This window comes from Pocillopora damicornis, chromosome 14 (genome assembly GCF_964200805.1).
Source record: "Pocillopora damicornis chromosome 14, jaPocDami1.2, whole genome shotgun sequence".
Classification (NCBI taxonomy): Eukaryota; Metazoa; Cnidaria; class Anthozoa; order Scleractinia; family Pocilloporidae; genus Pocillopora; species Pocillopora damicornis.
The window spans coordinates 5690652-5705593 of NC_142683.1; the positions used below are offsets into that span (position 1 = coordinate 5690652).

Sequence of the window (14942 nt, forward strand, 5' to 3'; positions counted from 1 at the left end):
TAATAAATATTGGCATCAAAATTCGGAAAAGATAAAGTTGGCCCACAAGTCAAGGCACAATACCATGGAGTCAAATCTCTAGAGAAAGAGATCAAAAATTTTTCCTAAAGTAATTGATTCATCAATCCCTCTTCCAATAGAGAAAGCAAGTGGAGCGTTGCTGTTCCGAAAGGCTGTGAGACCCCTATGTTTTAAAGACTAGTGAAATCTCCTCTGATGTACTCACAAACCCGCATTCCCTTGAATTGATGCAAACAATGTCTTTGAAACAAGTACTTCGACGAAAATTTCCTCGGAGAACCTCACAATTCCATCGAATTCGCCTGGCGCAGTAAGGCGGAATGCTCAGAACGGTATCTTCTGTCTTTTCCATTAAAATTGAAGGCCAGGGAAGGTTTATTCACCAGATTCAATACAGAATATTCGGTGGATATTCTCGAAACCCACACCCCTAATCGGGCAGCGCTCTGTATCAAAGACATCTACCCTGAAATACCTCTATATTCCGCGTGTGAGACTTTCATTTATACTTTTTTTTATCTCCGCCTGCCAGATCTGTATTTTTTTCGTTACATGTAAATGAATGTTGCGAGAACAGTATAGCCATTCTGCCCGATGGGTAAGTATAGTTTGAGCTAGGGAGAAAATTGGATTGAGTCAGAGTGACATCCAGAAAAGGATTTAGGTAGTTGTTGCACAGCTGGCTAACTGTTTGTGGTAAACTGTTCATAGAGGCGCTAATGTAATGTTAACGACTACGCTTTCAGATTATAAAGCTTCTGAAAGCAAAATATGGTTTAAAGGTACGGTTGGGAAAACATCACAAGGAAAATACCACATTGATATAGTTTGACGAACTTCGGTTTATGAGGAAAGAATTGAACAGAAATAACGTTCAATTAATAGCATTGAGAATTAATTTTTTTAGCTGGCTTCCGCTGGCGACACGCGATTTATCATTTATTTATTGGGTATTCAACGCCACTTAATTTGTGCAATTATGGAAATTTCTTTCCTAACAACAAAAGAAATTAGAATCTATTGGAGTACTGAACTGAAAGCCTTTCCTCGCGGTACTTTCGTCACAAATTGCCACTGTTAAAGGAAACAAATGAAATGCTTTCCTCGTGAATAAATAATGTACGTTCTGATACCATAACTTGGTATGAAAATAAATAAACATGTCCTTGTTGAATTTCCTTAACAGTTTTTTGCATTAAACCCAAACAGTATTTGTCTTCTACAAGCTGATGAAAACCGCAAAATTCGTTTGACGTCGAACAGTAATCATATTGTAATCACAAAATGAACTTCACTCTACAAGTTCGGATAGGCGTGCTGTTCAGCAGAAAATCGAACATTTGTGAGGTATTAAAACATCTGAATATCTTTGTATGTCGTTTGGCGTGGCTTCAAAAGTTCAGATAATAAATATTCTTCCACGAGTAGAGCATTAAAAAAAGTGTCCGTAAGTAGAACTGAACGTTTATATTACGAGGGTGTCCGGTGGCAGATGATTGACTGTGTTCCACTTGTTTCGTTGTCTCGTTCGGCCAAAGGTTATTTAATTAATGTTAGTAAAGCTGCACTAATCAGTCACCAGTCATGTCAAACGGTAAATAAAGTTAAACTATCACTGGAGTGTGTTGCCATGGGTGTACTTCATGGATTGCAAACATCCATACGAGAAATGAAGATAAGTTACACTTGACACTTACAAATTTCTCACATCTCTTGTAATTTTGTATCAGTCAGCGTTGAAATACTCTTGAAATAATGTGCGATAGCGATGTATACCTACCTTCAGCAAGCTCTGCCGATAGCTTTGACATTCCGTACTCAAGTAGTAAAGAGGAAATGGAAGTTTGGAGTACTATTCAGCCCTACGAAGGAGAACCGCGTGAATCAAACGAAGATTTCGACCAAGACTGACCGAGACGGTTTCTCGCGTGCGGTGTTCAGGTCAAGATTAGAACAGAAAACTCCCGTTATTGAACGTTTAGTTTGCTACGTTTGTGTTTTGTTTTCTATGGCGATGTCTATGTTAAGAATGGGTAGCTGTGTTTCTTTTAATTTTCTGTTGACATAACGTTTTATTCCTTCGCACTAAGTGCGGCGAAGGTTCCCTTTGGTCAATGCTCTTGAGTTTCGTTGAGTAATTCTTTCAGAAAACCACAATCTAACTTTTGACGCAAGAATCGACTGTATCACGAGACACAATGATTTTTCGCCAAGAGGTCATTGAGCAGTTTCACTGCAAGTTGCTCCCTTCCCTTGAGATTGCGAAGGCAGAGGCTATCGTCGTCGAGCCGATCAAACGGAAAACGAGTGAGTTTATAGTCATCTGATTCAAGTTAATCTCCAATAGAGATTTTACCAAAGAAAAACTTTTTTGAGTTTAAGTGCAGCATTGGCATATAACCCATTCCACTTAATGGCAAGTAACTGACATCAGTATTGTGAAAGAATATTTCGCATGCATCAACTTTCACACAGAACTTAGATTCACTACCATCTAATTCAATAAAATTTGCGAAGGTTTCTTCATTTGTCTCGTTGCAGTGCTTTTAACACAATGACATTGCTACTGTTGCTATTTTTAGTTCCTTGAGGGAAAGGGGGATTGATGGCTCGTGAGATGCATTTTCGGAAACTTAGGTGAGAAGAATACACGGCCTTCGAGCTTGTGTTTGTACCAATAGCCACCAGAGGTTTCGCTCTGTTCACGCAACGGGATATCGGTCAATTCAGGAAAGGGCTTTAACTTTGTCACAAACAATGTATTTCTAGTAACAAAATACGATTGAAACTACAACTGGCAGCATTTTCGTACAATAAGAAAAGCACAAATGTAGTTATGTGGAAAGACAAGGAGTATGAGTACATCTCAAGCGCGTGAAATAGACAACAATAGGCTCACCATACTACGCTCGCGACATGCCAGCCGTAAAGAATGTTGAACAATCGTTTACAGTATGGAAACAGGCTCCTTAATCAGTATTTTTTTGAGCTGAATTCATTGGTTATCTTTCCCTGATTTGTCTGGTGGTATGTGTTCGTAACAGACGTCTTCGAAGCCGGTAGGGAGCATAAGGCTGACTACCATAGTTCCCGAAGTGTCTTCACAGTTTTCTACGTCACAACGATGTAAAACGATCGTTTTGGCCGCGCGCTTAATGGGGACACCTTTTGGCCGCCAAATCGTACTTTCAAAGCACAATAAAATGGTCAAGGAGAACTAGCCAGGCGCTTAGGTCAACTATTTCTAATTTTGAATACCGCTATCAACCAAAAAGTGCCAAAAAATTTCAAACTACAAACTGTAGACGGCAGACTATGTAAAAAATGCAGACTGCAGACCGGGTACAAAATACAAACTGTAGACTGCAGACTTGGTATAAAATGCGCGCAGACTGCGAATTTATACTGTTTTGTTACGTCTGATAAGTAATCACATGTCCTCTTACAACTTACCGAGCGTCACGAAATCACTTTTCCGCGATCATCTTTCCCGATTATTTGCACTATTGTGGAATATTCCTTGCCCGTTTCTTGATCACAATCGTTCTTAATATTATTTCAAGCCTTCATGTAGTCTTCTCACTTTGCGGGTAAAATTTCCGCACAGCCCCATAATTCATTATGTATTCACCTCTTGGATAGAGAAAACAGTGACCAAAACAATACATTGCCATTGGGAAAACAGATTTGTTTCACAATAGTATGGGCCTGTGCGGAAATTTTACCATCCGGTTTTTGTCAATTTGATCATTGAAAAACGTACAATCTTATGGGTAATATGTGATGGTGATAACTTTCAAATGCTTCCAATCTTCTCTGCTGTACTGTCCTGTTATGCAAAACTTCATACGAAGCCCATCGCGCAACACACGCAGAGAAAGCGTTGTGTGACGGGCTAACACAATGTCTGTGATGGAGAGATAGCACAAACTTCAAAGGGATCTTATCTCGTAAATTCCTTCTCATGGAGATACATCTTCCCTTGTCCTACATAATGATGATGAATGTTCAACTGTAGTTGTTCCTCAATCACTTTTTTCGTGAGTTCTGTCCACCTCTCTTGTCATGAAAACATACAAAAACAAAATCGCTTTTGATGAATTCACATGCACGGTTGAGTTGATGTAAAAGATGTGCCTCAAAAAGAGTAGGGTCATCTGAGTAAATCGCAGTTCGCCAATCTGAGAACTTCACTGTCGGTAAATGAGTTCCAAAACTGATCGATCGTGGAACGGAATCGTCCGCACAATCCTCGGCAAAAGGTTCGTTGCAATCTTCCAAAATATGATCGATATTAGATCGAAGAGGTTCGAAAGGAACCCAGTTAAACAGAATTATGTCTTCTGGAAATAGTTGTGCTTTTTCAGTACTTAAGAGGCTGTCTCTCTTATTTCCACCCGGTCAATTTCGCGTCAAAAATAATTTTGCCTGAAACTCTGTCAACAGAAAGACTTTACCTAGGAAAGAACTAAATTAGATTTGGTTTGATTCGAAATAATTTTCTGACTGCATTAGGGGCCATAATTATTTCCCAGTCCGTAGGGACCGTCGCAACGTCTCAAAAATTGAAAAATAGGCATATTTTGTAACATTGTAAAATATTTTATTCGCATAGTTAAGCCACAAAATTTATATCAGATTGCTTAAAAACCTTTCTAGTTTGCCAAGAAAGTTAGAATTTGCCCTCTCAATATATTCGAAAAGGCGAATTTTAGCATATTCTGACGACTAGAAATCGCCGTCGGCCGATGGCCGTAAATAACCTTGATTTAGACGTTAAGTTTTGGGATTTGGGACCTGGTTGACGACTCTATCCTACACAGCCGTTAAGTTTAGACCTTTATAGGCAAAAATATGCAAAAACCCCTGTACGTTTTCGATTTTTGAAAAGTTATGACCGTTTGAATCAGCGCATGTACGAGCATTGGTGATTTTTTCGCCCACACCAAAATCGAACCACTGGAGCAGATTTCGTCATAAATACAGCTTACCCGCTTTGCAGCCCGGCTTCATGGCTCACTTCAGAATTTTCTAATAACCAAATTGGTGAAATCCATGATAAACTCAACAAATAGCAAGGTATTGCCTTCGGAAAGTAGGCGGCATCCATCGCGATTCGTGGTATCAAAACAATGTCGGAATTAGCCCCATTTCGCGGTAAATCACCCATTTAACATCGCTACAGAGCTGAATTTTTTCCAAAGTCAGAATATAAACTCTCCATGTCTGGAAGCTGAGGGGGGAAATGAAGGTTTTAGGCTTCTGAAGTGAAGTAATAATCGCTTAAATTTAGATCACGACGATCCAGTTCGATGTTATACTGTTCTCATAAAGGTCCGCACAAAAAAGAAGACCGCTGATAGCTTGTGCCGTACGTTGTGCCGTATGGTTTCGTTTTGTATCCCACTTTACATCCCAATGTAATATTTGTGGAGAAAAATTTTGGATGAAAAGAATAAATGCTTTTACCTGGAGTGTGATATCATATAATTAATAAATCAGTTTCAAATATCCTGAGCTTGCTTCTCTCGGTTCCGCGTCGATTGTGTCCACAGATCAGCAACCTGTCAATAGTCGGAGAAATCGGCTACCAACGTGATAAAAACTTTGACACATGCTTCGTATGAACAGATGTTATGTGTTGCTTTTGGTAAATTTTCTATTGTTTTCATCAAAACATTTCACTGACTACTAGATATTATAATATATTACACTATAACAACGCCGTCAGAACTTGATATCGGAACTAATATAGTTTGTATCTGTAGAGCATATTCTACACTTTCAGCCACCGTATAAGACATTGTTTACACAAGTCTACTGAGAAACACATTGACAATCACTAATCAAGTCCGACAGTTTGTCTATGAGGATCTGTTTTTTGTCTCTCAATTTTACAGGGATCTCAAAATGACTACAAATGGCTCTCAACAAAACCACATTGAATTTCTGAAGTGTGTTACTGTGGTAACGTTCACAGAGGTCATACGTGTCGTAGCAGATTGGATGTGAGACTTTGATCTCTTTGTTAACTTTGTCTACCAGATCTTGTCTCTCAGAATTTTCCTGGACGCATTGGACATCTTCCTCCTCATCCAGCGATATCCCGATCGCACCCTGATCTTTTCGTCGCATTGCTGCTAGCCGGGAGAAAAAGCTCTGAACTTGGCTCTTTGTCAGCCACTGTTCTCTAGTGAACAAACGTGCATTTGATTCATTTTTCGCATTTCGCATGTCCACTACCACTTGGGCGGGGTCTGCCTTTCGCCCAGTTCTTTCTCCAAGTATAAACCGTGCCGTTAGGTATTCTTTTACCTTCTCTGAAAATCTAACGCTGCCCCTTGGTTTGCTTACAGCCCATCCTGTTCGTAGAGACGAGTGGGGCGAAGTATTCACGGGAGAAGTGAGTGGTGTACTGGAATCTACCGAACAGCTCGAACACTCGATACCAGCGGTATCTATCGACGAGAACTTAAGGGCCCAGTCCCTTTTGATTTCATCATACTGGCTTAACCTGCTGACTGTATGCTTTCCAACGTCCAGGTGCAGCTCTAGCTGCGAAAACGTTTCGAACACTTTAACACATCCAAGCACAGAGCATTCAAACAATGGCGTTGTACTCTCTGTTTCCTTGCTGCCCTTTGAACGACGCTTGACCACACGCTTTTCAGGAGGATCATAAAACCCTTGAGATTCTATGGTTTGAAGGGACGTTTGACCCTGGTGCTTGATATAAATTACGTCATATGGAATGTACTTCCCTTTACCGATGCCATAACATTTCCAAACTCTCAGACCGGTATCTCCATATTCGAAGTTGTGGAAGCTACTAAAATGCTCAATCTTATTTATACAGAGAGTGTTCCTTGATTCGTCGACTATGCTCACTGCAGCTGTTGTTCCCTTCACTGGGTGTTGCGTTAATGCATCTCTCATGTCCACGGCAGTTAGAACATCGTGCCCTTCGTTGCAGTATGCACGAATAGAGGACTTCATTGGACAGAGGATACGATCGCAAATGTCTTTACCAGACTGCGGCTCCGAGTAGTGATAACTATGAACATCAACCCCAACTGCTTTTGCGACATCTCTCACAGCGGTTACTAGGGAGCTGTTGTGATAGCAACCGGCTTCATCTGACCTTAGATGGACTTTCTGCAGCAAAGGATTCTTTACTTTCAACTGCTTTAGAAGATCTTCGAGAATTGACGTAACTGCATACCAGTCCTGAGTACACTGATCAAAGAGATGAGCGTACGAGATGACTTCCGTCGTGTTAGACTTGCTTCGAGACACAACGCTACTAATGTGCCAACTTAACCCTCTTTTTCCGTACCAGTCACTTTGCTTCTCTCTATAGTGCAGCTGCAGAAACTTCATGGCCCAATCTATAACAAGAAGACACGAAGTCTGGTCAAGCTTTGCGATAATATCTTGCTTTGCACATTCCTGATTCACGGATCTCATAATGTGAGCCTTCCACTGGACGATAGCCTCTGAAGATTTCTGTATGTCGTACAACATGTCATTTTTTTGGTCCTCGCTGTAAAAACTTAAGGTTTTGTTATCCTTAACAATCTGTTGCATCTTCTGTAAAACGGAAGTAATCTCGTCGCATTGAGGACAGAGAAGCGTGTGTTGATGTGAGCATTGTTCCTGGAAATCTGGATCGTTTGGATCGCTGAGACCAAACTTACGACAGTGGTCGGGACATTCGCTCTCATCTTCCTGGCAGTGACTCTGAAACTGGGTTTTGAGGTACCTCTTACCCTCGCTGAGGGCTCTCCGCAGTTCGTCTGCCACGTTCTTTGCGAGCCCAATCTGATCAAGCTCCTCCACTACTCGGAGGAGTTGCGCGAACCCCGCCGACCCGTCAGCTGCTGTGTTATCCAGGCCACTAAGGGACTTCTGTTGAGAGGCTTCCCTTACCTCGAGGATGCGAAATAGGGTTGAACGGCTTAGTGGTTCAAACTTTTCTTCTTCGCAGAACTGAAGGTACTGCTTGACCATTGTTGACCTTGTGACTTTGCGAATGACATTTGGCATTGTGATCTTCTCACCACTGCTGAGCCTCAGTTTCCTCGTACTAAATGACACGTCTTGATAAAAGTAAGGGCGGTTCGCGAAGTCTAAGAAATGGTCAAGCTTTATTGGTGGCAGTCGAACTCGATGACACGGGGACTTTTCGACCATAGAACCTGGACCATACTCTCTTGCATGAGCTCTAACGCGTCTAATTTGCCACTCGCTTAACTTTGAGTATGGCTCGTGGATTTTCTGAAGGGTCTTCACTGGATATCGATAAGCATATAGGCTTAGAATTTGGGTCTTCAAGGTACTCGTCATGGCGTTGCTGTAGGCCTGCATCAACGGTACAAGGTCTAAGTGGCTAGTCCCTTTATCTGGTGTAAAACAGGCCTGAAATAGCTGTTGTCCAGCCTTCGGCGCAATGATGTCACAAACGAGAGTACAAGCTTCAGTAGCCTTGTCAATGCAAATATCTTTCTCGTGTTCTTTTGCCTCCTCCCATGTACTTTTCAGCTGAAAGGTCAACGGACTGACGCGGCCAGCACCGGTTGCTACCGGGTTCAGTTTCTCCATGGCATCTGTAAACGCCGACATTGCTAACTCGCTGGTACTTTCAGCAGCCTCGTCGTCTCCAGAGCTCTGGCTGTCGGTCTCAGATCTGCATCCCAGAGTCCAATCAGCTGTAAGGGCATTTGCTTTCGGTCGAGGCGGCGTCGCGGCAGGCGTTGATGTGACTGTTGCAAGATTTAAAGCTGCCATTCGTTTGGCGACTCTGGGAGTTGAGAAAATCAAACAAAAATTTGAAGTTCTCCCGCCATGTGATTGACTGCATAGTATGTCCCTACTAAAATCTTTGCGCGCATTGTTGCGAAAGTAGAATTTGTTGCTAACGAAGAACTCATTCTTCGTCAGCAATACGCACAAATAATTCCGTTCTGTTCACTATCAGCACCACCGCGTGCAATTTTATGGTACATTAATCAATCATTTTCTCTTTTTAGGTCACCCAATTTAAAGCCAAAACACTATTTGTCACTTTTTTAAAAAATGTTACCCATTTTGGCCGCGTACCTGTAAACATAACTTGCTTGCTGCATTAGCAATGTTGCGCAAAATGTTATAGTGTGTGGTCACGCCGAGGAAAACAATTTTGCTAGCATGCAGCATTTTAATTGAACATTTGTCCTTAAAAGTTCTCTAGGTGTCAATGCATATGATGGTCTGCTTTATTTATAGGATCAGGTAGCATTATATCACCTGTAAGGTTCGTCCTCTTGCTGGTTACTTTCTTCGGGACGTTGCCCTTGCAACAACGTCATGTTCTCCGCGAGTTTGATCTTGTGCAGCTTGTAACAAGATACGCAGATTACTGAAAAGCACGAAATACAGCAATAATGCAAAATGATAATAAGTAGAGCCATACTTATAGAAAACAAATAAAAATTGTTGCACTATGATCACGTGACCCTGGGGTACGCTCTCAATTTTCGGATAGGAGGGTGTTTGCAAAGGTTGTTAAACTCTGACTCTATTTAGGGATAAAAGGGCGAAAATCGATGCCTCCTCGTTTTTATATCAATAACACAAAAGTGCTTTGTGTAAATGTATAAATGTCAAAACAGAAGGAATGTTATCTTGCATCGGCGTAAACATTGGTGTAAAATTACTTTCCAAGTTTATTTATCTAGTATCTCGCCTTGCGTGTATGACATAAAAAAATGCTTTTGTAAACATGTAGATGTTAGAGATAAGGTAGGGCAGTAAAACCCAATGTATTACGCATTTTTCAGTGCAATTGTTGTGTTTCCCGATTATATACATAATTGACTAACGTTACAATTTTGTGGTGTTGGAAACTTAGGTTAGTTTGCTTCAGAGCAATGTTATAAGTCGAAGTGTGATTTAACTTATCAAGTTGCACTAGCTGCCATGTGGTATCACGGTACGTATCTTGGGACGAAATCGCAGCAGTTGTTTTGTTTTATACTCACTCGCGTGCGAGCTTTGGCCCAAATGTTAATCAAATTCCAAAATACTGAATTCTGACATTTACCGCACCTCAATATATGTGTAGATATCATCTTAATTTAAACCCTGCCCTTCATTTCAGGACAATACCTGGTTGGTAAGCTAGAATTTACATAAAAATCGTACTTACGGGAACCTGTTGGAACGAGTTCTGCAAAGATAGTGTTAATTTCCCTTGACATGTCGAGATGAACTGCGTTTCTAGTATTTAGCTGCTTTTTCCGGCCGTTGTGCAGCGGGTACTGGCAAGTGCGACGTGGTCGCCAGTTTTTACCCATGTTTCCTCTATGCTTTTCGCAGATCCAAAGTTCTTCAAGTTGATCAGGGGAAAGGTCGTGTGGCAACCCTGACCTGTTAATGATAAGCTCATATTCTTGTACCGTTCCTCTAAGCTGACCTAAGTGACATGCTCGTAGATGATCACTGATATCCCCTGTACATTCTGAAAGCTTTATCAACCTCGCTGAAGACTCGCTACAGACTGAAGCCTCTCTGGTTTCGAAAAAGCACTTGCATGCCATACTACACTTGCAAGCCTTCCAGAATAAATAAAGGGTCAGCGGGTTCACCCGCAATGGTTAATGCGGACCTCTGTTATTCGCGATAGTGCAATCGTTGAGCTTTAAATTCCAAATTTTAGCCCCCAAACTTCGACAGATAGACTTACAAATGGAGTTCTATGATTGATTCTTGAAGAGAATGCAGCTGCAATCCAAACTTTCAACAGGACATTAAGCGCGAAACATGGCTTTAGTTTTCGAGTTTAGTTCGCAACAACGAGTCAAAGAAGAGTATCGATAGATGCCGACCGCTGAAGTTTGGAGTTATTTGCTGGAGTTATCATAAATTTCACCAGTTTGGGGAGCGAGGAATATCTGAAATTTCACTCAAACCTAAGATGCGACGAAGGTAAGCTGTATTTTTGACGAAATCTGCTCCAGTGGTTCGATTTTGGTGTGGGCGAAAAAATCGCCAATGCTCGTACATGCGCTGATTCAAACGGTCATAACTTTTCAAAAATCGAAAACGTACAGGGGTTTTTGCATATTTTTGCCTAAAAAGGTCTAAACTTAACGGCTATGTAGGATAGAGTCGTCAACCAGGTCCCAAATCCCAAAACTTAACGTCTAAATCAAGGTTATTTACGGCCATCGGCCGACGGCGATTTCTAGTGTTCAGAATATGCTAAAATTCGCCTTTTCGAATATATTGAGAGGGCAAATTCTAACTTTCTTGGCAAACTAGAAAGGTTTTTAAGCAATCTGATATAAATTTTGTGGCTTAACTATGCGAATAAAATATTTTACAATGTTACAAAATATGCCTATTTTTCAATTTTCGAGACGTTGCGACGGTCCCCACGGACTGGGAAATAGTTATGGCCCCTAATGCAGTCAGAAAATTATTTCGAATCAAACCAAATCTAATTTAGTTCTTTCCTAGGTAAAGTCTTTCTGTTGACAGAGTTTCAGGCAAAATTATTTTTGACGCGAAATTGACCGGGTGGAAATAAGAGAGACAGCCTCTTAAAAGAATAACATCGGAGATATATTTTCGCGAGCATGGTTTTATCACGATCGGTTTTTTCATAGCAGCTAAGGCTTGGCTGCAAGATTTTAACTTAACCTCATATTCAAGAATATTCAATTCCAAGAGTTTTCTATGATATTGACAATTCACACTGCCATTGGTAGACGTAAATCGCACTCGTTTGAGGTTTGGAAAGCGCTGTTTCGCACGGTTTCTTGCATATTCCCTGAGCTTTCTGACAAGGCCCTGGCCACGAAGATCTTGATGAATACGTTCAAAGCGGCGGACAAATGTTTGACGATCATCGATAATGAAGTATGCAATTAAACCAATTAGTTTGTTGTCACTAGATTGAGCCAGAATGACGGCCATATTGTTCGTCCGAAGCCACTTGTGAAACATCAATGGTAGCGAGTCGTGTCCTTGGTAGATTCCCTCCGAAAGTGTAACGATTTCGTCGAGATCGTCTGGCTCAGCCAAACGAAATGTTATGGTATCCATTGCAGAGACGATTCTCAGGATTACAAGCGACTTTTGATTTAGGAATAGCTCATTTCAGAGTTCATCATGACTAGAGACTGGTGCTAAAATAAATGCGAGAGCGAGGCTTTGCGCGAAATTACCCTCAGAGGCGCGAAAAAAAAATACTCTCAAGGGTTTATACAGCAGTTGTATAATAAGCAGTAAACGCGGCACGGTTAATGGTTGTGACAAAATCCTACTTGTTTCAGTGAAAGACAAACGCAGGAGTACCAGAAACGACTTTCTGAATCGTTTGGTTTTCTTTTCAAATATGATAGACTATTCCAGTTACATAACTTGTAAATAACTAATCGTCAAGCAAAGTCATTGAACAAGGCATGAACATATGAATTTATTTACTTCACATGTTAAGTCCTTTACCGGTCGTAAGGTACCCAATTTAATTTTACTGTTCTGCAGTTGTTCTGGAGAGTGAAGTATCTTGCCAAAGCTATGGGTTAATGCTTCGTATTTCGGAAAACGGAGCATTAAACTATACCCAGGAACCAATCCTGAACCTAAGGCCATTATTTCAAAATCGAAATCGAATGTAGTAGTGCTGGTCATATCTCATAAACTAGCTCACATTTCGTTTCTTCCATTGATGTTTTCATAGCTCTAATTTCAAAATTAGTGCCTTCTCGATCATGAATGGGATTGTGACAAACAACAAAGATGAACTTTCTTTGGACAAATAACTACCGAGACCTTGGAGAAACAGGCATAGGAACCCTTCGATTCGGACTCTAAAACGCAAGACTGTTTGCTGAATCCATATCCTACATAATCAAGCTTAAGCCAGTAAGAAGGAAAGAATGAGCTCGGGCATCATCCTCAAAGCAATGAACATATTCATACAAAGGTTTGATCCACCGGTGATCCATTTCACCCAAAAATAATGCCCTATAAGAGATCAAAGATCTCTGATATTTGTCATCCCAGGGGCTTTCATAGTCTTTCCTACTCGGCGGCAATTACTGGATTAGCTAGCCAATGACCAGGGATACTCTCTCTCCCATCCCCCCTCCCCCTTACTCCCTCCCCCTTCCCGTCGTGGACAGGAGATTCATCATAAAACGTACTTTCTATTCTCTGGCTGTTGATATTTGGCACTCAGGCGATTCATTTTTTTTTTTTTGGATAGAAATGATTTATAGAAGATGTTTTCGCATTAATAATAGAGAAAGGTGATCCATATTATCTGTAAAGCCGTCACAATCTCTACAATGAATGCAAATGAAGACTTATGAATTTTACATTGTGTACATCTATGAATTATGATAAGCGCATCTATCCCAGTGTCAGAAAAATAGACGGAGAGGAAAGAGAGGGAAAAAATATCGAGCTCAAAAATACCGTTTCCTGTGGAAAAACAGTTTCAGTAACTGAACAAAAAGAAAAAAAAACTGAAATAATCTGACTGATTTTTTTTTGCTTAAATTGTGCTTAAATAATGCTTCGAAGGCATTTGCCAAGAATCTACAATCAAACGCATTCGAAAGCAAAACAAAATCTAAAATTTAAATATTGCCTAACCTCAAAATTTCAAAACGTTTATTAACAATAGAGTGCGCAGATAGAATCTATAATGAAACCTAGTACACTCCTCAGAGCTCACTCTCATTTCATTATGAGGACTTGAATAATTCACAAGTCTTTTGAAAACTTCCTTTTATCGACAACGCGATAACAATCATTTTGCAGCTCGCTAAAAAATACCTTCTGTACTCTCTTGTCACTTTGTTGAACCTTGCAAGATTCTCCCCGTCTATACATTTGGCGTAATTTCACGGTTGTTATGCCATTAATCATAACGGCAACACATGAACGCAATACCAAGGAAAGCGAGAAAAGAAAAACCATGACTTTTGTCAAAACCTAGTTCACAACATTTTGAAATCCTTTCAGAGAAGTCCTCGCCAAAATTTCAAAGTATGTTTTTATTTATTTCAAAAATCATAATGGAACATAGGTACACCACACCGAGGAATCAAAAACCGAAAAACCATGGCTGTTGTCAAAACCTTGTAGGCAATAAGTGAAATCCTTTCAGAGAAGTCCTCGCCAAAATTTCAAAGTATTTTTCTATTTATTTCAAAAATCTTAATGGCAACATGGTACACCCCACCGATGAAAGCGAAAGAAGGAAAACCATGGTTGTTGTCAAAACCTTGTAGGCAATAATTGAAATCCTTTCAGAGAAGTCCTCGCCAAAATTTCAAAGTATTTTCTATTTATTTCAAAAATCATAATGTCAACATAGGTACACCACACGATGAAAGCGAAAAAAGTAAAACCATGGTTGTTGTCAAAACCTTGTAGGCAATAATTGAAATCCTTTCAGAGACGTCCTTGCCAAATTTTCAAAGTACATTTTTAGAAAACGATACGAACCGCAGTTATAGGTCGAGGGATTAATTTTTTTTACATAAGAAAAACTTTCGCTAAGGGGTTTGATTTCTGATCTTAATCGATTTTAGAAGAAACCTTTTATTTTTAAATGCTTTCACTAACTGTCCATAACTCTCCAATAAGTGAGTTTTATCTCACAGTTTAGGTTTTGAAGGTCTACCATAGCAATGCATAAATTTTACCCGCGAACTCAAATGTTTGCCGTTTGGCAAGAGAAAATACAGTACGTCTTTGTTTCTCAATAATCGCAGTCCTAGTCATGGAAGATATGATGGTTCGAACTAAACACAATACGAATGAAATTTTAGAGTTTAAACATACAGTATAAAAGAAAACAACAACTTTTGAGTTCACTTAAGCTGGAGTGTTGATCGTGAGACTGTTAAGAGGGTATTATCAAG

The 14942-nt window shown here is 40.3% G+C and overlaps 2 protein-coding genes across 2 annotated transcripts in view; one reads left to right on the forward strand and one right to left on the reverse strand.

The window, feature by feature from the left end:
- Positions 1–14942, forward strand: part of LOC149034150 (uncharacterized) — a 95216-nt gene that overhangs the window by 70669 nt on the left and 9605 nt on the right. The window lies entirely within an intron of this gene.
- LOC149034156 (uncharacterized) lies at positions 3789–8808 on the reverse strand. Its single transcript, XM_089193766.1, has 2 exons — positions 6876–8808; positions 3789–3928 (listed from the first exon to the last, which is right to left on the reverse strand). Exons 1-2 carry the CDS (start codon positions 8806–8808, stop codon positions 3789–3791), a joined length of 2073 nt encoding a protein of 690 aa, XP_089049892.1.

Bases quoted from the DNA above. Each gene is read 5' to 3' on its own strand.
- LOC149034156 (XM_089193766.1), bottom strand. From the start codon at position 8,808: ATGGCAGCTTTAAATCTTGCAACAGTCACATCAACGCCTGCCGCGACG. The intron at 3,929-6,875 runs GTATAAATAAGA...TCTCCATCACAG, and splicing joins CGAATCAAGGAACACTCTCT to ACATTGTGTTAGCCCGTCAC.